The following is a 27,959-nucleotide window of genomic DNA, read 5'->3' as shown; positions in this document are numbered from 1 at the left end:
ATGAAGGAGTGGCCTATCTTCTCTATGCAGAGCATCTTGGTTGACTCAGCCTACTTGGAAAGAAAGAGAGAAACAGGGAAATTACTAGAGAAGGCCAACTTTACAAATAGCTTAAAAATACACTGTTACTGTACATCATTTTGCCCATATACTTCTAAATCTGAGCATTCATTGTAATATTGCTACCCTGGTTATACCCTCTTCCTACTAGAATTGGTCTCCTCAGGATCACATTGACAGCCCCGTATCAAAACTGCCTCGGATATATCTGCCAATTTTGTCATGAAGAGCCAACAGTGTACCAGCCATTCTTTGAAACAGCCACAGTAGTCATCCTTGCATCTGCCAGTCACCAAAACTTAATCCATAACTCAGAATTTCTGATGTATTTGAAAATTTGCTTCATATGAAAGTAAGCTCTGACACGAAAAGAACTATGTTTCTATATAATGTATAGAAATTCTATATAATTCTATATAACATAGAAATATATAGAGATACTATACATAAATATGCAATATTCTATATAATATAGACAGAAATATAAGCCTAAATAAACAACATGGAAATTTCCTCTTGCCATATCTGCAAATACTAGGGACCAAGAAACAGAAATCTTTCAAGATCACCAAGAAAATGGGTATGTTTCAAGCCTGAGCTCAATTCCTAAAGCATCTTCTACCACATCTTTTATCATCCCAGTGTTTCACATTGATGTGTACAGGTAACTTTTCTCATTTCAGATGCGACCAGTAATGCTGGTAACAGCTCTGAAACATAAGTACAGTTGGGGGAGTCAATAAAAACCTCATGCTGTAAAATGCCCAAATTTAAATCCCATTAACTTACTTTCATTGTTCTTGTTGCTGAGTGTACCCCTTGTATGACAAAAAACATATGTAACTAGGAATTAATTCTCAGACAGACTGCTAGTACCTGTTTGTAAATTATACTCCTTCCAAAAAAAAACCTTTTGCAAGAACTACATTGGTTTGCAGTGGTAGAAAATGAACTCTGGTGTAGCTATTCTTGTGCCAGATGTCTATAGCTCTGGCTCTTCATCTGCAGGTTCAGGCCACTATTGACCTCCAATGACTTTGAATGAGCCTGTCTGTAAAAAAAAAATTAGTGTTCAAGTCCTCTGAGTAGCAGATACTCCTGCCTTGGCTGCAGGACAAGCTGCGTCTTGTGTCTCTGGAGTACATGGTGCATTGGTTTGTATATATAGGTGTCAGAGCACTCTCTTGAAAGAAGATACCTCCTATGCAGGGACTCACAGAGCAGGTAGAGCCATTCCTTTCTCTACCTGGTGAGCTTTTGTTTCTAAGCAAGCAGGTTTGTGCATGAATTAATTGACTTTTTTTTAGAGAAGTACATACAGGCCTGATAATTTGCAATTTATCAGAATTGTACTAACTATGGAAGAGACTCAACTCCATTCCCCACTCACACGGTCTCTTATGGTCCCATTAAGCGAAAGCTAGCAGACAACAGGGAAGCAACTCCAAATGACACATACAGTGGTTCATTAGAAACAAAAAAGTTTTATGTAGCCTGGTGCAAATCACCAGTATGTTTTAAAAGTTAAAAATGTGACACTGGTTTGAAGCTGGATTCTATCACTGTTTGAGAAAACTAAAACTGAAATCTACTGTAATCCAAATACTTTAAATGTACTCATGCACGCGTGCCATGAAGGGGCTTGATTTCCTTGCCACTGTACTCTCTTGGATGAGCACATATGTGCATACCCCAGCCAGGTGTTCCTGTATGACTTAAAAATACCCTGCTTCCTGATCAGTCCTAACGCCTGGGAGCTACCATGCCTTCCTGTCAGAAACCTGTGATACAAACTAAAGCTAGATGTTTTGAAGCACATATGGTGGATAGTTTACTGGGGCACCAACCAGCTCTAATTGCATTCCAGTTAGTCCCGACTGCTCCTTTTCCCCTGTCATGATTCTGCCAAAGCTAGAAATAAGCTATGGGGTCGCGCAGCAGGCAGCAGTTTGTATGTGACATTCTGACCTTTGCAGCCCTCCATGGCACTCCCAAGTTCAATCACCTGATGCAGTTCTATCACTTGACCGTTGACTCCTTTCCCTCTCAGATAAAAAACACTGAAGTGGCATTTATCATGCTACCGATTCAGCCTCGTAAGGGGAAAAATAAAAAGAAATTAAAAGCACCAGTGGCTGACTGAATCTTCCTAAATCTTCCGAATTAATCATCTGAGTCAAGGCTAGATAACATTTTACTTTAAAATAAATAGTTCTAAAATAGAATCTTTATTTCTAAAACAAATGATGTAGCTTGGAATCACCGAAAACAGAAAGGTCACACAGTATGGCAAGGCTGTCTAGTAAGAACATCCCCAAACATATGGAATAAGTTAAAATATTAATAGATAAAAATTGCTGAAGTGTAGCTATATGAAAAACTTGTTAGTGCCAAAGAGAATGAAATCCAATAAAGGTGTTATATCACTGTTATTTTTATTTGTTTAACGTGGAACTCCATCTCCACTGAAAACCAGTTTTGTGCTGTTAAGCCCCAGAGGTACAGTGATCCTCCTGAGCACTGCAGCTGCCAAGCCAAACCTTCCGTGAGCTCAGAGAGGGCTCCTTGATGCTGCCATGTAAAGCTCAGCCATTCACACAGCTCCTCGCAGGTGTGGAGTCAGAGAGCCCAGCTCTTCCCTCTTTCCACTACTCCAAATCAGACACAGCTCCATCAGGTTCCCTATGATTACGCAGTTATAAAAATTCGGCAACTTAAGGAAGAATTCAGTGCTGTCTAGACTAGCTGCCACCCATAATGGAAGATATAACACATGGTGGAGAGTCTTCCCTTTGGGCTGGAGACTGATTCATCCTCTCAGCTGGGTCATGGAGGATGAAGCCTCTGTGAAACAACAGGAGAGACCCACAGGGCTGAAAACAGTGCGTCCAGTGCTCTTCCCCCCACCCCTGAAAAAGGCAACCCCCGAATTGAAGAGGCAGCATCATCCCAGACAATCGTATCCTGCATGTGAGTACAGCACAAAAGCATCCCAGGTAACTTTTATTTAGAAGACTGTTGGAGAATGGCTAAGGGAAGAGGGACATGGATCTAGAGATCCTCTTTGCGACGAGAGTCTCTTTTAAGTTAGCATGAGTAGGCCTCAGTCAGCAAGAGTGAACAACAGTAAGAGTGAATCCCGTGGGAAAGTACTGACTAAGGTTTTGAGATGAAACATTCTCCATCTCGTCAAGGTTGGGAAGCATTCCTTATTCTTCTTTAATCAGGGGAGGATGGAGAAATGAGCATTCTTTGTTTCTCCTAAACTAACTTATCTGGGTCTTTCCCAGGGCTTGGGCCAACAAGCCCTGGCATGGCTTGCTTGTATTTTATCCAATCAATGATTGACTAGTAGGCATAATTAAGCAGAAGGATTATAAAAGGCTGTAATGAAAATCAATAAACGGAAGCACACTTTATCACTCATACTGAGTCGGCTACGTTCTTCCTCCTTGGCTGGGTCCTCGGCTCGCCCAGCCCGGCATAAGACCACAACTGTCCCTTGCTTATCTCCTTTAACAATTGCACTCCATCCCTTCTGCCTGAATGACAAAAGGGAAGTAAAAGCAATGAGAATGCATTAAGTCACAAAGAAATTATTTTTGCACCAATTCACATTCTGTCCTAGATTATTAACTCCTTCCTCAGAGTTTCAGGTGCAGTATCCCTTCCCCAGGTTAAATAAACTGGTACACATTGTTTCTGTACTGTCATTTTGCTTCAGAAATGTTCTTTTACAAAAGCTTCTGAATTGGGGAAACCTGATCAAAACCAAGATAATTTACTATCCGTTAGATCTCATTGGAAGAGGCTTCTCTGTAAACAAACATTGCCTATTGTTTTCTCTCCAGATGAAAATAAACTTTGGCCAGCTGAAAGCTTGCTTCTTGGGGGAGCACTGATGGCCGTTTCAATCGTAACTGGAATCTTTGGGGAACTTTTATTTCAACTAAGAAGCGCAAATCCCTTCTGCACCAGCGCAGCTGACTGTGACACATTTTCACAACTCGGAAATAGCCTCATGATCTGCAGATTTCTCTGTAATTTCTTACAGCCTTTGGTCTAAATTATCATAAGAGATCACAGGGTGCCACATGGAATTAACCATTAAGTTTATGGGTTTCATTTTGAGATAGTTGAAGATGACAGATAACTAATGTTTCAGTATTTTGTTTTGTTTATTTTCAGACCAGTGTAGTTTACTAGGAATAGCTGAAATATAAACACCGTAATTTATTGCAAGTATATTGTGGTATGGGTTTTTTATGTATGAAAAAGTACTCCAAACATAAACATCATCTGACAGTTTTCACTTTTGGTCTTCAAAAAAGGGTGTGTTTGTGTGAAGTCAACGCAGAATGACTGCTGAAGTCCTGGGACAGTGATTCAAACCATTAATGGGATTATGTTCCAAAGATTAGAATGACCTACTGAAGTATTAATTAATACATTCACTCATGAGACTTATAGCCAAGTTTCAGAGTTTTCCACTCTGAAAGAGAGCATTGATCCTTTCTATCTTGTTTCTTCACAGGTCTATAACCCACCAAGGGAGTCCAATCTGGCAGGATTAAAACTTTATTGACTAGAAAGTATTTGTATCCCGGCACCTGGGTCAGAGTACTGAGAATTCCCACAAAACACACGTGGCATCCACCCACCTCAGCTTTCATGGTTGTAACTAGGTAGGTGGGCAATTATGCTGACATTGAGACACCTGACCCAATGTTAGGGTAGACTTTCCTATCAAAAAAACCTTCGCACGTTAAAGATGGAATATGACAAAACACCTCCACACCCCAAAATTCACATGCTTCTCTACCAGCTTCCTTTGTAATCTGTGTTCCAGATGTTCTAAAAGAGATGTTGCAAAAAGAGAATCTGATTACTTTAAGTCTCCAGGCTGTTTACAGGCTTTTTTTAATGACAGAAGAGGTACCTTGTTAAGAGAGGAGAGGCTTCGCTTGGAAAGGTATAAAGATATTAAAGTAAGTATAAGATCTCTAGATGGGCATAGGTTGAAAACACAAACTCAGGAGGTGCAAAAAACTTCTTTTGAGGTCTCTGTTGTTTGGAAACATCCTGCTCTTAAAGCTGTGCAGTGCAAATTGCATATGTGGCTTTGTGGGCAGATCTCAGCTGTTTATTTTTACACAGTGCTAAATACGAACGCTCACGCATTAGTAAATCCACTTGCAAATGCATTTCGGAAACATTTGTAATTTTTTTCCTTCTGTATCTCCATGTAGAAAGAATTTCCAGACACAAATACGAGTCAGTAAAAAAACAACTGTGATTGTTAGAACTTGAAACTAGGAAGCACTTAAATAATTCACATTTATTAGAAAGTGACAGCAAACAAATTGCACCTTCTACAACCTTAGGAACAAATGCGTTTTGCACACACCTACCAGCTTACAGGAAATTGTCTGCACACCTCGGCACCTGCCTTGGCATTTGATACAGGCTTTGCCTCAGACGAGAGGAAAGACCCAAATTACACTGCCTCGGGAATCAATTTACACTTCACTGTTCTGTTGACTTCAGTGACAGTGTCATGTACAGAACAATACTGGACCAGACAGGGATACTCATTTTCCGTTTATGAGTAACCAGAATGAAGTTTCATTCATTTTGGATTTAAGCCAGTAGAAAATAGCCTCTCCAGTTGCTCACCCACTGAATCCTCAAAGACCTTCTGGCTTGTAGGTCAATGGTACTAAGCCAAATTGTATGATTACAACAACTTGCCTGATTACCTTAAATAGCAGTTCATGAGAATGACAACAATTGTCAGGTGGGGTAGAAGGGGATAGCTCTGCGCCTGAGAGCAAGTATATGCACTAAAGCAGCAGATTCTTCCCTGACCAAACGGCCAGAGAAGTCTCAGCTGAGTTATGAGAAAAGGTGTCCAAGCCACAGAAATTCATTCTCCTCACTCAAACGAAGCAATTAAAAATTCTACTTCTGTCATAGAAGCTCAGTCCCAGCACATAGTCCGTCGGAGACAAAAGCACTGCAACACCCTGTGTAACGAATACCTTTGCAGCAGGTTGATCTCAGCCAGCCACAGCGTATACTCCACTGTGGTGAGAAAGAGCAGCACAGCAAACTTCACCTGACCCACAGAAGACAATTCCAGTAAGAGGCAGTTGTGAAAACCAGTGACTGTCTCCATGGATTCTGCCCAGCAATTTGTATAATTGCCTGCTGAGCCGATGAAATTATTTTGCTTGGCTTCTGTGAGTCATGGAGCCAACCCCTGCTATCTTCAGGATCTCACTTGGCTAGATGATTATGATCTGATCCTATAATCAAACCTATGAAGGAAAAAAAGGGCCTGTCCTCAGGATCAAGGAAGATCAAGGCTGTAGTATAAGGGTGGGGCAAACCTGAGAGTGCTTATTATAGGAAGAGCTGGCAATGATGCCTCGTATTAAGGTCATCTTATGCTTTGTCTTACTTACCTAACATGAAAATGATGGCTTACATCTTTCATGTTCTCTTATTTTTAGAGTAAGAAAAGGGAAGAACCTTCCAAGATGCTTAACGTCCAGACTTGCAACTGTCACATCCTCTAGTTGCTCCCCACCAAACCTGGGTTAAGTGCTAAGAGATTTAGAGAATCTGTTTGGCTTGCTCTCAAACTTACCTACAACCTCCCTCAGACAGGGATCTACACAGATGGCAGGGAAATAAGGTCTTTGGAAACTGGGTGCAGACAGACAAGGTTTTCAACTGAAGTTTAAAGAAAACATAGTATTTCTTGTGAATTGACAAACTAATTTTCCTAATCTATATCTTCTGTAGTTATAGAATACGTTTACATTAGTATGTTCCTTCTGAAAAAAAAAAAAAGGAATGGTCTAAATGAAATTGCATTTTTCTCAAGACCACAAGACACACTATATTGCCTCAAAACATGGCATGCCTGTCAGGAATATGGACCCTCACAGCCGTACCACCACTACTCATTCCTGCCTAGTTACAGCCCCCTGGAGTTGACTTCCCTAGTCTGAAAGGCAGAACCCTGCACCTCTGATGGGAAAGTTTAAGTTTCTGTGGAAAAATAAAACCCAATGCATTTTGTTCAGTGTTCTAAAAGCCTGCAGGATGACCATAAGCTAAACATGCCCCAAGAACGTTGTTACAATACACGCTGCCCCTAACACCAAAAGGCGTATTTCTAACTGTCTGGCCGTTAATGTTTTGCTGAGGTGAGAGGTTTAGCAAGGCCCAGTGCCCGCGGCGTCCCCCAGCGCCCCAGGCGAGCCGAGGGGGTTGTGTGGACACCAAGCAGCTGCCCGGCCCTGCCCTGCCTGCTCGGGCTCGGGAAGCTTCACAACAGGTCACGCCGCTGTCAGGAGACGCTGGCTGCTCGGCCAGCTGAGCTGGGCTGGGCTGAGCTGAGCTGAGCTGGGCTGGGCTGGACCCGGCTGCCCCCGAGGGCACCGCTCCCTCAGCGCGGCCCAGCCGCACCGACCCAACGGCAATGGCAGCCCGCCGCGCGCGGACCCCGGCGTTCGCACACCGCCCTCCGCCCCCCGCCGCCGCTGCCGCCACCGCGCATGCGCGCAGGGTGTACCGGGCAAGCACGCCGCATCCGGGCATTCCGCCCCGGCCTCGTGACCCCGCCCCTCCCGCCGCGGCGGGCGCGCAGCCGCCGGCCCCGCCCCGCGGCGGCCCCGCCCCGCGCGCTCGCCGTGCCCTAGCGCGCGGCCGTGGGGGCGCGGCCGGCAGCGGGGCCGCGCGGGAGCCCGGCGGGCGGTGAGGCCAGGCCGGGCCGGGCCAGGCCAGGCGAGGCGAAGCGAAGCGGGCGCCGCGGCGGGGGAACGGGCGAGGCGCAGCGCAGCGCGGTGTCCCGCGCCCTCCTGCCTGCCGAGCGACTGGGACGGGTGAGGCAGAGCTGCCCGCGGCTGGAGAGGCGAGCCGGGGCCTGCGCCCCCCCTCGGGGCTGCGCCCCGCTCCTGGCCGGCGGCGGCTGCCTGGCAGCCGGCTGGTAAACAAATGGCGGCGCCGCGGGGGCGGGCGCCCGGGGTCGCGGCGGGACGGGGGCGGCCGGGGCCCGGGGCCCGGGGCCCGGCGCCGGCTGGGGGGCGGCTCCCCGCTGCCCCTGACAGGTCCCGGCAGGGGGGCGGGGGCGGCGCTGCCCGCAGCCCCCGGAGGAGGCCGCCCGGGGGTTCGTTCGGTGCGCCTGCTTCGCCGGCGTCCCCTCCTCCCTGCCCGGCCCCGGCAGGGCCCGGAGCGCTGAGTGTGTGTCGGTGGTAACGTGCCACGGAGGGTGGCCGACCCGCCCCCGCGCTGGCCCCTCTGCGGCCCCACGGCCGCGGGTGGCGGCGGCGGGGCTGGTCCTGCCGCCGCCTCCAGCCCCGCCGTGCTGCCGGCGCGCTCCGGGCTGTCGCGATAGCACGTGGGCAGGGGTCGGGCCGGGGTCTCCCTGGTGCTGTCGAGACTGTCGTGGGAGAGACCCCTTCCTGCATGAAAGGAGAGGGGAAGAGAGCAAATAATCCAGAGGTACTGCTGAAATGCTTCTCTAAGCCCTCGTGGTCGTGTGTTTCGAGTAGTCGTGCTCAGATCACGCAAGAGGTGGTGTTTTGTCTCCTCTCTCCTTTTTTTTCGGTGGCTTTTACTGACGTGCCTTGGAACCTTTCCTTTCCTCCTTTATGGAGGGAAGGAGGGTGGTGCAGCTGTACTTCTGTAGCCACACAGGTTGGCAGCCAGAAGCGTATAGGGAGGTGACAGCAGCTTGTTGAACGGCACGGCTCGCACGTTGAAACAGCCGTGTGGCCTCACTTCCAAAAGTTCTGGCGCTGCTGCTGCCATTTGCAGCAGGTCTTCTGAATTCTCCAGGGAAAAACCCGTGGGCTGGAGAGACGGCTTGCTTTTGTTCTGTAAAATTGTTCTCAGATTTGGCTGAGGAGCTTTTCATAATCCTTGTTTCCCTTTTGCTGATTATGTTGTTAATATGCCAAAATAAGTGTGTGTTAGCATACTGTTCCAAAGCCAGGCCTGTGCTGGTGTAGCAACAGCATCACCTTGCTTGTGCTGGCACTTTAGGCAGGAGGTCTCCCTCTGCTTTCCCTAGAATCGGTGTTTAGCATCTGACGGTTAAGGCCTTTCCTGACAGCTGCTGCCTTCTGTTGTGTGATAATGTTATATACCTTAACTTGTGCTGTGATCTGGAGGGTTAAGGTTCGTGCATCCCTGCTGATGAGGATGTTAGTTATGCTCACTTATGATCTTCCTCTCTCCACCTCTCTCCCAAAAGTACAAAAATATTATTAAAAGAACTTTGGTTGCTAAGCAAGTTAAATACCTGGAAGATTGAAAAATACACTGGCAACTTTAATCTGCCTTTTACTCTATATGTATGTAAATATCTGTACGCAATCTCTCCATAGTGTTCAAGTTTCATCCAGAGAAAAAAATAGATTCAGAGAGTGTATTGGGGTTGTATTGCAAGCAGAGACTTTTTATGGGGTGTCTCTCTCTTTCTTTTCCAAAGTTAGAAGGTGTTGGTGAGCAGGGGAATTCCAGCAGAATGGGCAAAGGCTGTGCAAAAGCAGTATTTTTACTTGGCTTCTTGAATGTTCTTTATCTTGCACTAAACTTTTTACTCTACTTATTAAATTTGGATTATACTTCTTTTGCCTCTTTGATGTTAAGAGGCCTAATGGGCAAAATAAGTGCTGAGTTTAACTAGCAGTTTCTGGTTGGAAACTTTCTGGGCAAGATTTTTGCACGTTTTTGGACAACCAAGTTTTTGACCTATGTCATAAAGAGTGTCTTGTAGTACTGCTGTGAAGAAGAAAGCGTATGGCTATTCGTCTTCGTGAGTTCCTGTAGCTGCTGTGGATGTCAGCTTTGTAAGAAACCTGTGCTTTGTATTCAATCCAATCGAACTAAAAATGACAAGGATTATTTCCTTCACATTGATAGACCTATTTCTTTGGTGAGTTCTGTCTCAAATGAAACAAATGTTTTTTGCCTCTGGCAGTGAGATCCAGTGGTACAGAGATGGGAGCAGGGAATCATTTATCCAGTGATCATTATACTGGTGACAATTCTCTTTCAGTTTCCTTATCTGCACAGTAAGAATAAAGGTAACTTGAGTATTTGTTGGTGAGATGGTTAGATTGTATAAGGAGTAAGTATTCCTGAACAGACCACAAATATACAAGTAGCTACATTATTGAGGGTTACAGAGGAATCCTATATAAGCTGTCCTAAGTGTCTGGGCACTGTCTAGTCTCATTGAATGAAGGAAAAAGACTGAAAAATCTTGTAATATAAACTAGTGTAAAACATGCCAGGAGAGTTAAAATTGGAGGGGAGCTCTAGGTTCTGACTTTCTTCACAAGCTACTGTTTTTAATTGTTTCTGAGCTGACACTTGATGTGTTGTTTTAATTTTACTGTAATCTGTTAACAGTGCTGGCATCTACAATAGCTTGCAAAGCCTTACAGTCTGTAGAACATCTAATTGAGTAGACTGTGTTGTTGTTTACCAAATGCCAAACATTGATCTAAGCTCTTAACGTGAAATCATGATGAAAACCTGTTAGGTTTAAAGTTAAGGCATGAGAATGAGAGGCACAGTGAGGTAAAATTCTAATTGGTGTAGTCACAGGTCTTCATATAAAACTTAAGGTGGTGGTTCAAGCTGATTCTTGAGACTGGTTCAGATTTGGTTACACAGGTGCTGGAAGGTGGGTGGTGGTTAGTCTGATTGAAGTTTAAGTTTTGCATTTGACAGTTTAGAAGCATCTCTAGTAGAAACTAGTTTTCCAAAAGTCCTGTGTGACAGAGAAATTTGTTGGAGTGACAGATTCATTGCAAATAGCATCTTTTTATGAGTGTACTTTATTGATGTAGCTGTAATGCTCTTACAAAACCTTGTTTTAGCTGAGTCACTATTGTCATCGGCTATGGAATGTGTTTGGATGGGAATGTTCAGCTGGAGTGTTTGGGGAAAAAGTAATAGCATCAAGCCCGTTGACATTTGGGAAAGGCACTTTAAGTGATACTACAGATCAGAAATTGATGACTCATTGTATGTCCTAAAACCCCACACAAACTTGTAGGGCAGATCTTTGTGTTTTTCAGTTCTCTGTTCAAGGAAAACATATTGAAAAAGCTGGAGTAACATGCTCATTATGAGATCTATTCCCAGCTTCCTGTCATCAACTATTTGAGATAGGTGAGTTTAGAAAATATTTTTTTAAAAACTGGATATTTTTTACTGTTTCCATTGGTTTTAAAACCAAGCAGCTTGGAAGGGGAAAAAGCCTAGCAAGTGCTGCAAGAAACATCTTTCATTTGATAAGAAAGTGAAATACCTGAAAATAGAATAGGTTAAAGTTGTTAATACTATATCTGTTCTTGTTCTCCCATTCTTTTTCTCCTTCTAATTTTTCAAAATATTTTAGGACAAACTCTGTCTTTTCTAGTTAAGTATTACGTATGATATGTGTGCTGGGGGGTGTCTGTTAAATTTTTTTTTGTGTATCCTATACTTTTGTTGTACAGTGGTCAGGCCATCGTCTACTAACAAGGGTATATTTTTAATAGGAAAAATAACCTTGTATGTACAGAGTACATGACATCTGCATTTCAGTCTGGGATGTTGGAGAGAAGTTGTGTTCACATTCCATTTACTTTAAAGTTGTTTTCTTATTTTGCTATGGGGACTGGTTAAACTTGTGTAGTAAGACCTGAAACAGTATATTAACAAGATTTTTGGCCTGATCTCTGTAAATATACAGGGGTCAGGAATTCTGCAGCAACATGTATGAATTAAAATACTATGTAAGAATAAGGATTTATTTTTGGTTTCATTTGGGTGGCTAAAACTACCTACTGTAATGTAGAATACCTTATTTCTACCTGGTCTAGTGGAAGGTGTGTCTGCCCACAGCAGGGGGGTTGGAACTAGAAGATTTTTAAGGTCCCTTCCAAGCCAAATCATTCTATGATTCTCTGATAATTTTTTTTCCAGTAGCTCTGTTTCTGATTTCTGAGAAATGGCTTATTTTTGTTTCTGTTTTTCTGAAGGATTTGTGAGACAATATCTGGGGATATGGATATCATTGTTCCATTGGGTGTATCACCTTGGTTCCACCTCTGTTAACTTTCAGTGATAATCCATGGGTATGAACACATGGAAGAAGCAACTGCTTATAGTAAAGAGCTTTTTAGTATAAACAACTGCTTAAGTTCTCATGTCTGAAGACTGAGGCTAGACAAATTTTAACTAGACTAAATTGCAGTTTGTAAAAGAATAAAACTTTAATTTTTTTTTTTTTCTTTTTTGTTCTCCAGTTGTTGCAATTTATAACTCAAGCTTGTTGGGTTTTTTTTTGTGGTTTGGTTTTGTTTTGTTTTGTTTTTTGGTTGTTTTTTTCTCTTAAGTGGTTCCTGGTGGGCCAAGCCAAAGAATTAAGCTAAGTAGGTCAGAATAATATTTTAATAATCTCTTTTAGTCATAAATATAAATAGGTAACCATCTAGCATGGCTAGCAATAAACTAAAATGACAGATTACTCTTACAAAGTCTGTTAAAAACTTGGTTATTTTTCCATAAAACGTGCAAAATATTTCAACATTTGTAGCTCTAGGTAGTGTAAGCACAAGGCTTTTTCAGAGGATTGTACATATGGAAAGTAGTCTGTACACCTGAAACGAAACCTTACTTCTGATCTCATTTCTTACAGAGTCTGCAGCAATTGAGGAGTCGCACTGAGTTCAAGTTCAGAAGTGCTTTACACATGAAATCTACTGGCTCTCTAGCTGTTTCTGCCCTGTCACCATCTCAACAGGTAGAGTGCTTTTGTGCCTGAGCCATGCAACAGGCGTAGCTGTTCCTGGTGTGGTTGTCCTGTGTCAGTGTGTGACCAAAGGCACATTGAGGCCTTTGGGTTTCTTCTCTGGGGAACGTGTCAAGGAGAAAAGAATGCATGGCAGATCTGTCACAAAAGTACTCTAAGGAAAAGCCTCATAGTTTTGGTTTTGATTTTTAGCACTCACAGAGTTTAGCAGTGATAGAGGAAAGTGTTCCATCAGAGCTTCAATTCTAAAATGGATCAAAGCCAGACACATGGGGTAGCAATGGAGGGTCCACTTCAGTCAAAGCAGTGTTTTGCTTTGGGTCATTTTCCCCTTGAATTCTAGGTTTTTTGGCTGCGATCTTTTGGGAGGAAATATCTCACTGAATTCTCTGAATGGGAGGAAGATGCTTTGCCACTTGGGAGAAGGGAACTCCTAAAGTGTTACTCAGAAGAATGCAAAATAGAGGTCAGCTCCTGTGATAGGATGTTTGGGGCAGGAGTAGACATGGAAAAGCTTTCTTTACAAGGTTGACATAAAAAAGCTGCACTACCATATAATTCTAATGCTCACTATCTTTGCTGTAGTTAGAAGTTTGTTTTTGTTTTGATCTGGTTTGTTTTTGGAGTACATGGATAACTTTAATTTATGCTTCAAAAAGCAGTTAATACATACTCCTCTGATGCTATATCACTGATAAAACTACAATCCTTGCAGAAATATGTATCACCCCTGAGGTTCTTTTTCTTGCAGTAGGAAGCCATGTTTTGAGCCTGACCTTTTTCTGCCTCTCTTGTGTAATACATATAAATTGCTGTAGACTATGATGATAATGGTAGAAGTAGCATACTACTTGTATAGTAGTTTGGGCTTTAGTAATTGAAGCTCCTTCTCATGTGTTCAGTGATTAACGAAAAAAATAATGTAGTCTCAATTCTAGTATGTCCAATATGTGCAGTCACTACCTGGCAGGGAAGATGTTCTCTTTGTTGTGGTTTAATTTGTTTGAGAATGCAGTGAAAACTTGTCTATCCAAGTGTTTCGAATATAGTTTTAACTTCTCTGATCTGCCTAGTTGTAACAGAATCCAGGGTTGTCCTGATGAACTCAGGGGTGAGGGGCAGTAATTTGTTTCCCATAAGGTTGAGATTTTAAGTGTGGCATCTGAAAGGATTCTACTTCCTGAAAGTACCTCTGATGTAAACTAGTTAGAAGAAATATAAGGCTTGATGAAGTTCCTGTCAGAAACTTCTCTTTCAAGTGAGAAAAACTGTATAAAGAAGAACAATTGCCTAGTATATAAGATATTAAAATATGGCCACATGTACTACTCTGTTACCTGTGCAATGGCAGCACATGCCTTCAAATTTGTCACCTCTTAGTCATGTTATTTCATGTTAATAACTTGCAGTTTGTAATGTTTGTTGTTCTTTTGAATTTACTGTTTTAAAAAGTAGTTGGTGTATTAAAAAAAATAGTGTAGCATTAGATTAACTTTGCTGTATGTCCCTGTTTCCTGCCTTCCCAATGCTATGGAGAGACATTTAAGCAGTATTTGAGGTACCCAGGTCCCTAATATGAGGACAGTGGTTTCACTGGCTTTGGAGAAGCCTCAGGATGGGGCTGTTTAACCCTAAGCTTCCCAGAGTCTTGAGGAGTAGAGTTAGAGCATCCTCAAGCAGGGATGACAACTATTGGTGGCACTTGCCATTCTCCAGTTGAAATGGTGCCAAAGACGTCTCGCTGAACTTTCAGTTCACGTTTTTCATCTATTACTTGAAAACTGATAAATCAAAAAAGACTTCAAGCCAACCAACCCAAACACCATCACCCCCAGATACCAAAAGGGAGCATAACATGCATAACATAGAAAATTAATGTGGCCATGCTATTGTAGTAGTAGACTGAGGTGTTGTTTTTTAGATACATAAATGTTATACTTTTTTGCAGGATAGGGATGACAAGACAAGACAAGAAAAGCTTACCTTACCTCATGGAAGACTGCAAAGCTTGTTTAAAGCATTTGACAGACGTGTTAGTCAAAGTGAATGATAGTTATTCTCCCATGCTTGGTAGGATATAGAAAAATAAAATAGCTTGTTCAGTAATTTTCTGTAGTATTGCCAGTTCTATTTTGACGGAATATTCTAAATATTTTTTAAAATTATTTTTTATTTTTACACTGCGCTCTACCTCTTGCCCAGTTTCTCCTTGCCCTTTTTTTTATACCACCATCACTTAAATCTCTCTCTCACTTAGCCAGAGACCTGGGTAAAAGATGAAAGATTCAGAAATATGGCATTCTCTTCTACAATCTCCAAAACAAAAGGGGATTTTGTAGAATGGTTTGCATATATTTGGCTGCTTGTGGGTGGATTTGGATGCTCCTGGAAGTTTAAACCTGGAGGTTTAAATCTGTAGTACTCCTTGTGTCTCTCTCTTCTACTTCCTTGAACCAGTAATTTAAGAACCTGTTGACCTATTTAGTAAAATTTGATAGAGGGAAGATTCTCAAAGATGGTTGAACTTTATACGTTTGGTGAATGAAAGGTAGCTGAGCAATGGAGTGTTCAATAGCAGTAATAGTTGCTGTGATTTCCTCTCTTATTGGCACCAAGGAATTAATGTAGGGGAGAATAAGTAAGCAGACTTTGGGTTTAATAATATTGAATACAGGTCCTTATACTTTGTGTTGTAGAAGAAAGTGAGAACTGAAGTATTGTGTGGTGACTGAAAACTTTATTATGCTATTTTAATGTTTGTATTACAACAGCGACTGAAAATCATGTGGCTGTAGCAGCTGGAATTTTAATCCTTTTAATTATGACATTTTCAAAGCATGCTCTGGCTGAATTGGTCAGCTGACTGTATAGTATGTACAATAACATCAAGTGATTGCACAGATTCTGAGAGCAGTGGTCACCTCACTGGAACAGGATGTATTTTTAGGCTTCTCTGCTAGTAACAGTCAAGTGTGTGTACTTAAGCATCTCGTATGAACTGCAGCTAGTTGCTGACACTACACTAGTGTCAGAAAGGGACAGCTGTTCGTTCTTGCTGTAGTCATTGATCTGACACTCTATCTTCTCCCCATATTGTGTCAAAGAACACAATGGGGCATGAACACTGTAAATATTATTGGTACGTGTTTTAATGACAGGTATTCTACTTCAGGACAGTAATGGCACTCTTTGCTGTCCCTTTCAATTTTCTGTATCAGAGGAAATGAAAGTACTTTGTTACCTCCAGCAAGAATTTTCTTTATCTCCCCTTTACCCAACAGTTTTCCTTTACAAGGCAATGTTTGGGAAGAGGGTGGTTCTTGTTCTCAGTATAATACTAGTGATATGCTGGTTTTGGTTCTCCAAAGGAAAATGATTCACATGTGGATGCTCTTAATGAATCAAAGAGCTGCTAAGTTCTGTGGTTCACAAGGTTAGCTTATAAAATGGAGTGAGTTGTGACCATTTGTTGATTAAGGAATGTGCTAATTCTTGAGGTCTTGTCCATATACCAGTTTGATAGAGTAATTTGTTTTTTGGTTTGTTGTTTTTTTTTTTTTTTTTTTTTTTTTTTTTTCCTTTGGACTTAATTTGCAATTTGATAATTGAATTCTATCAAAAGTCTTAACTAGCTTAAGCAGACTAGAACTCATGATTGCCCAAAACAGCTTTTGAGTTTGAAGCCCAGGTATTGAAATCGAAAGTGCTGAAAAGGACATTTAAAATGTATAAAAGGACTTTGTAGTAAGCTATAAATAAAATGTGACATTCTAACTAAATTGAAGTTCTGCAGCAGGTGCTGTGAAGTTAAGGCTTGTAAGCAGGACACATAATTTTAATGAGTGTCCTACCGACGTTCTAAATGATGTCCAGAGGGGTTTTAAATTATGTATTTAGTTCAAATACTTTGGCTCCTTAATTTTAAGAGAAATGACAACTAATCAAACTTCTTAGTGACCAGTAAAATTCTTATTTACTGAAACTGAGAGAACAGGTTACTTCAGCTATTTAATTGATCACGTGTGTAACTACTTCTTTATAAAAGCAATTACAAGCATCTGTTATAGAACTGAATTAGCATCTACTTATTGGTAAAACATGGTATTTTAGTGTCTGCTCTGGCTTGCATATACCATCTGTTAGTGATATTTGATGTTTTCACCAGGTTTTGTCTCTTTCTTACACACTTCAAAATTTCATTTGCTTGTATGAAATCATTAAGTTTTGATGAATATTAGTTTATGTGTGAAAGGAGTCCAGGAGCCTGAGAAAAGCCAGTTACCATCGTGCAACTCAGGTTTCACAATCTTGACTGGTAAAGACCAAGAGTGTGCTAGAGAGGAGGATGTTATACGGTCTTAATAGAATGTGTTGGAGAATGGCTAAGGGAAGAGGGACATGGATCTAGAGATCCTCTTTGCGACGAGAGTCTCTTTTAAGTTAGCATGAGTAGGCCTCAGTCAGCAAGAGTGAACAACAGCAAGAGTGAATCCCGTGGGAAAGTACTGACTAAGGTTTTGAGATGAAACATTCTCCATCTCGTCAAGGTTGGGAAGCATTCCTTGTTCTTCTTTAATCAGGGGAGGATGGAGAAATGAGCATTCTTTGTTTCTCCTAAACTAACTTATCTGGGTCTTTCCCAGGGCTTGGGCCAACAAGCCCTGGCATGGCTTGCTTGTATTTTATCCAATCAATGATTGACTAGTAGGCATAATTAAGCAGAAGGATTATAAAAGGCTGTAATGAAAATCAATAAACTGAAGCATGCTTTATCACTCATACTGAGTCGGCTACGTTCTTCTTCCTTGGCTGGGTCCTCGGCTCGCCCAGCCTGGCAGAATGTTCTTCTGTGTAAGCTCACATCGTCTTTTTAAAGATAGTATTCAATGATGGTTGACTAATTTAGGGTATGTCTGCACAAATGGTGCAGGCAAACACGAGCTCAGTTTGTGTGCGTTGGGAGCTGTCGGCACAAGGGCCAGCGTTGGCCTGGGGGCGGTGGCACAGCGCTGGCGCGGCAGCATATGCCCGCCCTCTGCTCCAGCAGTGGCTCACTTCTGTCCAGCTTGCAGTGTGCAGGCTGCATAGCTTTTTGCAAAGTAGGTAAAAATTTTTTTTTTTTTTTTTTTATTATTTAAAAAAATAAGTGTGGGTAGCTGATTAAATTAAGCCTTACTGCTGCCAGACTGTTTTATAGGAGCAGGACCGTGTTTAGGTACATGAAGCAAGGGTTGGGTTCTGTGAGGGCTCTTGCATTATAAACTGGCAATTGTCTCTTTCAGGGATGTTTCCATTTTGTGTTGAGCACTTTAAAATACACACATAACCTGAGAGCTTCCTTTTGATGTCTGCTCACCTGTTGATTTGAGGAAAACTAGAGTTGGTTTCAGTAATGATGCAAAACTGAAATTTCTTTGGTCTAGCAACAGGTAGACTGCTGTATTTGGCAGGAATTACTTTGAGGGCTTTGCTGGAAGAACTAAAAATAGAGAAGTCAAATAATTTTCTCTCATTCTTTACTGAACGTGTTCGGCTCTTTGCAGTAGATGCTATCTGACTTAATAGGCAAGTTTGTTGTGGTTTAAACCCAGCTGGCAGCCAAACACCACACAGCTGCTCACTCCCCCTCCCAGGGAGAGAATTGGAAGGGTAAAGGTAGGGAGACTTGTAGGTTGAGATAAAAACAATTTAATAATTGAAATAAAATTAAAATAATGATGATAGTAATAATAGGATATACAGATGAGTGATGCACATTATTACTCACTACCTGGCAACCAACGCCCAGCCCATTCCCAGCTAGCGATCCCAGAGAAGTGAGAAATCCTAAAACCACAATCCCAGAAGAGGAGAGCGAACTTCACTGCCAACCCTCACCTATATATTGAGCATGATGTTATATGATATGGAATGTTTTATTGGCCAGTTTGGGTCTGGTACTCTGGCTGTGCTCCTTCCCAGCTTCTTGTGCACCTGCACACCAGCAGGACATGGAAAGTTGAAAAGTCCTTGATCTCCTAGCAACAACTGAAAACATCAGTGTATTATCAACATTCTTATCCCAAATCCCATACTGAATACAAAACACAACACTATTCTAGCTACTAAGAACGAAAAATAGCTCTATCCCAGACAAAACCAGGACAAAGTTGAAAGCGGGTTGTGTGCCAGAAAGGTTTGCTAAAACGTTTAGCAAGTCAGTCAGTCACTGAGTTCAGTGACTGATGCACTTGACAATTTACTCGAAACTTACTTGTTACTCAGTATATAAACACTAAGGTATGGTGGGGAAAATTCAGCTGTGTTTTGCCTGCTAAGTGTAGCACATATGCTTCTTTGTTAGAAGTGTTCAGGAGAGTGGGTGGCTAAAATATTTGAGTTATCCAAATTACGATGGATGGGGGGATGAGGACTGATTGCAACTTAAAGTTGGCATGAATTTCAAAGCATTAAAAGTATACAAGTGAGTGAAGCATCACATAGATTTCTATTTAAATACTGTAAATTATTTAAAGCGGAGTGTCTAAAAGGCACTTTTGTTTCCTCTTACCTTCGGTTTGAACAAAAGGAAAAATACTATGCAGTTCTATTTTTACAGTTTGGAGTATTTTTAATTTAACAAGTTTTAAGGCATTAAAATTGAAGTGTTTAGTTTGAAGACAATGCATGAGATCACTTGTTAGCTAGCAGAACAAGTTAAGGAACCATTTTTATTAGTCTTAAATTCTGTAAGCATTTTGTATTTCACTAAAAATGCTGGAGTGAGGGGAGTGAAGAGAAGAAGGAACTGAGCAGTGTATTTTGGGGACAGTATTTCAAGATTTGACTCTGTACAAGTCATTCTCTGGTACCTCTGAACTGTAATCCTAGTGGTATCATTTCTGAGAAGGAATTTGTTAGAGCATAGGGGAGGGAGAGCTTGGTCACTTGCGTGGGCCTGCACTCCAGTGAGCAGTTCCACAGCTTCTCGATGTATGGCACAAAGATGCAAAATTTACTCTCTTATCTTCTTTTTTTCTTTTTTTTTTTTCTTCTTTTTCCTCCATAACACAACAAAGAATTTTTTTTTTTTTTTTTTTTTTTTTTGGTGTCAATGTGTTATAATAGATTATGCAGTGAATTTTATTTGGATTTTTACTGCTGTTTGGCCTTGTTATGTAAAGTTGTTTTGTTACCTTTACACCTTGAACTGCTGGTATTGTAATCAGGGCACCCATCAGATGCATTAAAAAGATTACCTTTTGTGGGTTGAACTGGAAGTATAGATAGGACCATGTTGGGTAGTAAAGTTTTATGTAAAAGCTTTCAATGAAATAAAAGGACTTAATGTGTAGTATAATTGCCACCCTTGTGCAACAGCTACTGTAAAAATAAGGGAGGAGCTATATACTATAGATGAAGAAAAAAAAGAGTGAAGAGCTGTTGTAAAGGACTGCTGTCTGTCTGAAGCATGGAGAGGGGAGAATGGGACATGACAGAGGATTGAGGTATGCACTGAGGTCTGCAGATTGCCTTAAACAGAACTGCATGATGTCAGAAGCTTAGGTGGTAGCAAGCAGCCTATGGAATAGGCTACCTGTGTTTAATTTAGAGAACTGGAGATGAAGATGAATCTGGCTTCCTTTATTTCATCTTCTTACTCTGTAGAGTTGAATGGTTTATGATTTTAGGCAGTAGGCCATAGTCAATGATCATGTTGTTTGTTTTGTTTTGTTTTTTTTTTATTTGAATCATTTATTTGCAATGGGCAGGAGAAAAAAGCTGTTCAAGAGGGAAGGATTATGCAACTTTTTTACCTAAATTGCGTATATTATACGTGGTGAATAAATGAATAGACTATATCTTGAACTCTAGTACAAATGTATATCTTCAGTTTTCAGGGGAACTTTTAAACACCATTTTTTTGAGATAACATGTAACATACTTGTTCTCTTAAAATGGCTACTGATCAGTTCATATAGTATTAACATATATCTTTCTGTACACCTAGAGGATGCAAAACTGCAAATAATAGTTAGTAAATATTAACAATATTGAATTAATATTCTATGCTTTTTATCTCCTTTCTCTTCACTCAGAATTTGGTTTACAGTCATGGAGGAACATCAACAACATTTACACTGTGTGAACTGTGTCAGCCGTCGTTGTATGACCAGACCAGAGCCTGGCATTTCCTGTGATTTGATTGGCTGCCCGTTGGTTTGTGGAGCAGTTTTTCACTCATGTAAAGCTGAGGAACATCGCATGTTATGTCCACTTGAAAGAGTGCCTTGTCTGAATAGTGGCTTTGGATGTCCCTTCATAGTAGCCCGAAATAAAATTGCTGATCATCTAGAAGTCTGTCCTGCAAGTGTAGTATGTTGTACCATGGAGTGGAATAGATGGCCAGTCAGTTACGCAGACCGAAAATCTTACGAAAATCTGAGTAAAGATGTTGATGAAGTGGAGCAGCTAGATATGGCTTTAGCCCTTCAAGACCAGCGCATGTTATTAGAATCGCTTAAAGTAGCAACTATGATGTCAAAAGCAGGTGATCAAATAGCAGAATCCAGAGAGCAAGCCTCTGTCAAATCAAGTACCCCAGATGCAGCTCACTCAAATGGTTTGATGCCTGTAGATGAAGAGTCCTATGGTGCACTTTATCAAGCTACTGTAGAAACAACGAGGAGTTTAGCTGCTGCTCTGGATATCCTGAACACTGCTACAAGGGACATTAATATGTTAAGTTCAAGGCTCTGCATTTCACCACATGAAATGAAAGAAGATACTGAGATTAAAGAACAAGCTTCTAATGGCATTATTCAGGATAAAAAGTCTGACCATGAATATCCAGATGAAGACAACATAGGAGCAGTTGGGGGAATTAACTTTGATAGCCTGAGTCAAAATTCACAAATGGAGCAAAATGGTTCTAGTGATATTTGTTACGATGTAGTGCAAAAACATGACTTAAATCTAAACCTCAGTAACTCCTCACTTTTGTGTAATGGCTTTCATGTAGAAAATGAATGTTCGAAGGTGGTGGACCAGAATGAGGATCTTGGTGTATCTAATTCAAAACCATCCAGTGTAGCAAATGGTGAATGTACTGCATCTCATGATGATGAAGCATTACAGTCTTGCAGCTCCTTCCCTGTGACAGCACAGCTTAAAGAAGTAATATCAGCTGATTACTTAATTAATGGCAATGTTAATCATGTACTACTTCCCCATAATGCTAATGAAGAAGAATTGTTAGAGAGACAAGTAGAGCAAGAAAGGTTGAGAAATGTAGATGCGTTTTCACTTTTACGGCATCGATCATACAAATTCCTTGTTAACCACTATTGGTCTACACCAAAAGAAGACAAAGCTGTTGATACATCGGATTTGGAAATAACAGAAGATCCTATGGGTCTTCAGGGGATTGATCTAATCACTGCAGCTCTGTTGTTTTGCCTAGGAGACTCTCCCGGAGGTAGGGGGATATCAGAAAGTCGCACTGTCGATGTGTATCACGTTGACTTTGGGACCCAAACGTTTTCTCTCCCATCTGCTATATTGGCCACAAATACAATGGTGGGGGAAATTGCTTCAGCTTCTGCATGTGATCATGCCAACCCACAGCTCTCAAATCCAAGTCCATTCCAGACCCTTGGACTGGATTTGGTATTGGAATATGTGGCTAGATACCAAACAAAACAGCGTTCAATGTTTACATTTGTTTGTGGACAGTTGTTTAGGAGGAATGAGTTTTCATCACATTTTAAGAATGTGCATGGTGACATTCATGCTGGCCTTAATGGCTGGATGGAGCAGAGGTGTCCTTTGGCATATTATGGGTGTACATATTCTCAACGAAGGTTTTGTCCTTCAACACAAGGGGCAAAAATTATTCATGACCGCCACTTACGGTCATTTGGAGTTCAGCCTTGTATATCCACAGTATTAGTAGAACCAGCAAAAAGCTGCTTAGTTGGACTACACAATGACCATCTGAGTAGTCTACCTTTTGAGGTTCTGCAGCACATTGCTAGTTTTCTAGATGGCTTTAGTTTATGTCAGCTTTCAAGAGTGTCACGTTTAATGAGAGATGTGTGTGGAAGCTTGCTTCAAGCACGTGGAATGGTGATACTGCTTTGGGAGAAGAGAAAGTACCCAGATGGAAGAAGTTCTTGGCAGATAAAGGAAAAGGTAAGTTATTTTTTTATTTTGAAGCTGAAAGAGAGGGTATAAAATTGGTCATGTCTCTGCTTTTTCCCTTAATGTTTTCCCTGATCACTATTGTTATTACTGTTTTTTGATATAATATCCCTTCAAGAAACAGATTGTCATATAGAACAATTAGTGAAAATTGCTAGCAGGTTGGTTCAGTCTACTCCACACTTGAAGAAGTAGAAGTACTTTCAGTCCAGTTTTTACTTAATGTAAGTAAATTAACCTTCCCCCCCCCCCCCCCAAATTTTGAAATATTAAATGATTTCTTCATTATTTTCTTTAGTGTCAATAGTCTGTGAAAGTGGGAAAGTTGCCTACAAAGTTTGTTTTTCCTGCCTTTATACTGTTTACACCAATTCTAATTTTTGCTAACCTGTTGAGATCCTATCCATTGCCATGATATTAAGTGACATAAGTATGTAAATAATTCTTAAAACCTTTGGGTGATTTTTGTGTAGTTACAGTTTTCACCATTTCCCACCACCCCCCTAGAACTGCAGAGTATCTGCAGCAATCATTTGGAATTCCGGAAGTTGGTCCTTTTAGAAATGGATTTTGGTGACTGGTCATGCAATACTTCGTCATTTAACTTCTGATTGCATCTACTTTGTAGATGCAAAAAAATATTGCCAGTTTCTTCCCAGTGTTCAGAGTTGACTTGGAATCTGAAACGGCCTGGGACTCACTACACAAAATTTAGCATTGTATGCTTTCGTCATGTTGATTTTTAGTGTAATTTATAGTAGATGCAAAACATTGCCTGAAAGTATTATAGCACAGACATTTAATTACCTGCTCTGAGTTCAGGCATCTTTAAACATTTTGAGCCTAAGTGCAACTTATTTTCTAGGTTTGGCGCTTCAGTACAGCCTTCTGTACTGTGAATGAGTGGAAGTTTGCTGACATCGTAAGCATGGCTGACCACTTGAAGAAATGTAGCTATAATGCTGTAGAGAGAAGAGAGGAGGCTGTTCCGCTGCCATGTATGTGTGTAACACGAGAACTCACTAAAGAAGGACGTTCGCTGCGCTCTGTTTTGAAACCAGTACTTTAAATATTGCAACCACTCCAATTGCACATACACTCAAGCACCTGATATAACCTTGGTAATATTACATGACACTTTATTAATGTACTAAAGATACTTTCTAGCTAAATCTACTCTGTCACTGTGTATATAAGGTTTGAAGTGACATTTATTTTTTATAATACTGTTTAGCTGGAAAGTAATGAAAGTTGCCTTAACGTTTGAAAAATTCGGAACTTGCTGGACAGGGTAGTTTTATCTAACTTATGTAATTTAAGAACAAAATCCTAAGGTGTGTTTTCTGATTCACTGGTGCCCATGTTGCTGTTGACTGATAACATTTCAGAAATGGCCTCTAAATGGTATGCACATTTAGATAGGAAACACTGAATTGTAGCGAGACAAAATCCTGACCAAATGTACTTTCTGTATTTGGTCTATTTTTTTTAACAAATTATAATCCAAATATTTGAAAGATAAGGAAGAACTCAAAACTTCATAGCAGATGTCTCAAACTCAGCTTTTAAGAACATCTTTTCTCACAAAATCAGTGTTCTAGTGCTCTTCCTAGTTAACAGGTGATCTAGGATCAGCTTTCTTTTTAAAATTTTTTTGGGGGGAATGATCTAAACAAACAGATTTACAGCAGCTTAATTTTTAGTATAACTTTCTTTTGACATGTCAACAATAATTATTTTTCTTCTGAACTAGTAACAGTTATTTCACTTTTGGGAGCAAAACTTTTAGAGCTAAGAACATGGAATACTAGTTTTTACTTTCGCACCTACAATGACATCAATATACGATGTTTAAAATGTTTTCCCTTGTCCTGCAGTTGGCTGAGGGTTAAATTGCTTGAGCAGTCAGAAATTCAAAGTATGTGATGAACAGTTATGAATTTATAATGCAGCTAATGAAAGGGCTTTACTTGTTCTATGGTATTGTGAGATGTATTGTCTCCTTTTCTGTTAATTTGTCTATAAAAATGCTGCTTTTTTGAGGAGCATTTTAAATTACTGGTATGTTTAGCAAATGTATCATCTTCATAAGATGAGACATGATTTGTTAATTGCATAAGGCATATCAGAAGTGAATGTTCAACCACATCTGTTAAATGAAAAGCTCCAATTTGCTTCCAGTCTTCCATAATAAAAGATCTTACAAAGCATTTGTGAACAGAGAATACATGATATGAAAAATGGCCTGGTACAGCAAAACTGTAATAACTTGAGCTGACTTTCCAACTTGTTTGTATTAATGTTGGTGTCTCTAGCCTGTTGCACTTAGCAACTGTGCCACAAAGCTAAAACAGAAACAGACCAGAGCTTGGAACAAAGAAATACAGTACGTATTTCCATTATAGGAAAAAATAAGAGATTAGTAAGGAGGAGATGTTTACAAAAAACGGCTAAATTTATTACTCCTAATTTCTGTACTGGACACTTGTTTATGGCTAGTCTGGCTGCAGTTCACAACTTTGGTATCTGTGCATTTCCCATTCTGGGTCGAGTCCAGCTAAATATTCACTGCCTTTTTCTATCCAGTGCTACAGGTGCCCAGAAAAAATAAAATCTAGTTCTTCAGTGCCATGAGTTTAAATTATAAGAACTCAAACAAAAGTTCTGCCTGGATCCTCAAACTACCTGGTCTCTTTTGACACTTCCTCTTTTTTTGTTTGGAGAGAGGAAATGAGTAAACCCTCTACAGAAGTTAACAATATTTGCAGTAATTTGTAGCTGTTACCACAGTTATCTGGAGAGGAGAACCTAGATTCATGTACAAATCTGACTATACCAACTGGGTTTTAGGTAGGGATTTTACCTCCCCCCCCACCCCCTGGCCCCTGTTCTCTGAGTGCATTGAAATGCTCATTACCCACAAATTCTTCAGTACAAGGCAGGAGAGAGACTTTCATCAGTTCTTGTCTTTTAGCTCTAATGGCTCCTTGCTGCTGCTCTCCAGTGTTTAAAAATAGTTGTGTGACTGGAAGGATCCTGAATGTTGAGGAATTTATGCTTGTGTTTATGGCTAAATCTACTTTAAAACATCTGTCTTGGGTTACTGGTATTTTTTAGTCAGTAATGTGGTGGTTTTGGTACTTGGCATTCTTTGTAACTACCCAGAACCCTGGTAAGCATAGTAGGCAGGCACATCTCTCAGTTGCTTAGGAAAAGAAAGCGTTCAGTTAGAGGAGCTGGTGTTGGTAGAATCTCACTTGTAGCGCAGTGCAGATCTACATCTAAAGTATCATCAGTTGTTGATCTATTAAGATGAACTTTTTAAGTACTTGGTGTTCTTCTTAAGAAATAACACTATTTCTCAATACATGCACTTTTGTTTTCAAATGTAGATACAGGCTTTTTTGTTAAATTAGTTTATTTTTTATGAGAATCCAGAGCTATTAAGATATCAATGTTGTAAACAAAATATCTGCCTTGTAAACTGCTCCAAATGCAGAAATACAATATAGTTAGGATAAAAACTTTTTTTTACACTGCTATGCAGTTTGTAAAACATCTATGGTGTATAGTCAGTCTATCAAAATGTGGCTTGTTCACATTTGCCCTTGATTTTTAAAAATGTCGTATCCCTTTCCTGGTACATCTCCCTTACAGCATATATAGACAGCTGTTCCAGTCTTTCTTTTACTTCATACCACATTGCTACTTTGTTTAAAATATTATGTTTTCAATCATTATGCAATATTTTTTTGCAATGTCTGTTGAAATCCTAATAAAACTTTTGGAGTTTCTCTTTTAGTATGATTGTACTTTTTTTAAGCTTATCACCAGCCTTCCGGTGTTGAAACATGGTGCTCAATGTCTGCCTATGGGATTCCAGTAAGTACTCAAAAAGATCAAGTTACATAAAGGAACCTGTTTGCAAACATTTAAATGTTGCATAATTTGGAAGTGATTGATACATATTCACATTCACTTCAGTATGAAGATTGGTCATTCCTTTATAGACTGCACATCCATTTCTGTTGCTTTGGTCTATTATGCAACATAGATTTCCTTCCACAGTTAAAGATTTATCTACATAACATTGAAGACTCGTACCTTGTAGGCTGGTTTTAATTGTTTTTGTCTGAATAATAAATTGGAAATATTATGTATTCAATATGACACACACTGCTGGTTTGAAAAGAACATTTTCAGTGTATTGTCTCATGAGTAAAGTTTTCTGTAGAAAGTTATTTCATAAAATGGTGTGGAAGCAAAAATGTAGGGTGGTTTTTAGATAATAGTTGTAGTTCAGACTCTTTGTGGAATGGCAAAACATAAAACAAAACCCCACTGAAATAGAAGACCTTTTGCACCAGCATTTGCTAATATGAGTATGCTTAATAGTCTTTACAAATAAAAATGTACCTATACTACATCAATCTGGTAATAAATTCATCTAAACAGTGTTAAGAAACGTGGTGTGACTCATGGTTTAATTTCAGCCATTACAAACTTGTGGCTGTTTTGGACAGGCCACATTAGCCTTTTGTTTTTCTCTCTCCATAAGTGGATTAGGTATTCTGCTGTGTAAGGAAATATTTTTTGTTTAACTTTCTTGATGCTTAAAGTATTCTAGAGGATTTGCCTGTATGCTTTAGCTTGTTTTTCTGAGAATACTACTGCCAGAGCTATCTTCATAGGCTCTTATTTGCCGAATGTACTTTCTTAAAATGAGATTTATGTTCAGTGGAGAATTTGATGCTTACTCTAATATCAGAAAGCTGATTTAAATTCTTTCAGTCAGAATGTCTGTTCAGGCATCTTTGATCATCTTCAGATGAGCAAAGTCTAGTGGTTGTTTAGAGAACTGAGGCAAAAACCAGCCTTCAGATAGTGTTTA

The 27,959-nt window shown here is 40.4% G+C and overlaps 1 protein-coding gene across 5 annotated transcripts; it reads left to right on the top strand.

Moving 5' to 3' along the window:
- Positions 1-7,811: 7,811 nt before the first annotated feature.
- On the top strand, positions 7,812-26,862 carry FBXO30 (F-box protein 30). 5 transcript variants are annotated; one of them, XM_033011655.2, is made up of 4 exons: positions 7,812-7,955; positions 12,773-12,877; positions 20,965-23,059; positions 23,934-26,862. In XM_033011655.2, exons 3-4 carry the CDS (start codon positions 20,981-20,983, stop codon positions 24,135-24,137), a joined length of 2,283 nt encoding a protein of 760 aa, XP_032867546.2. In that variant the 5' UTR covers positions 7,812-7,955; positions 12,773-12,877; positions 20,965-20,980; the 3' UTR covers positions 24,138-26,862. The 5 variants fall into 5 exon arrangements, with proteins under 5 accessions (XP_032867546.2, XP_032867545.2, XP_032867549.2 ...); XM_033011657.2 differs by lacking the exon at positions 7,812-7,955 and adding an exon at positions 9,684-11,259; XM_033011656.2 differs by lacking the exon at positions 7,812-7,955 and adding an exon at positions 12,187-12,209.
- Positions 26,863-27,959: the final 1,097 nt, after the last annotated feature.

The sequence above is a fragment of the Tyto alba genome, unplaced genomic scaffold (genome assembly GCF_018691265.1).
Source record: "Tyto alba isolate M040663 unplaced genomic scaffold, T.alba_DEE_v4.0 Super-Scaffold_22, whole genome shotgun sequence".
Taxonomy (NCBI): Eukaryota; Metazoa; Chordata; class Aves; order Strigiformes; family Tytonidae; genus Tyto; species Tyto alba.
This window is presented reverse-complemented; position numbering and strand designations above follow the sequence as displayed.

Excerpts from the sequence above, each read along its gene's own strand:
- FBXO30 (XM_033011654.2), top strand. The coding sequence starts at position 20,981 with ATGGAGGAACATCAACAACATTTACACTGTGTGAACTGTGTCAGCCGT. Across the intron at positions 23,060-23,933 it reads CTTGGCAGATAAAGGAAAAG|GTTTGGCGCTTCAGTACAGC; the intron begins GTAAGTTATTTT and ends CTTATTTTCTAG.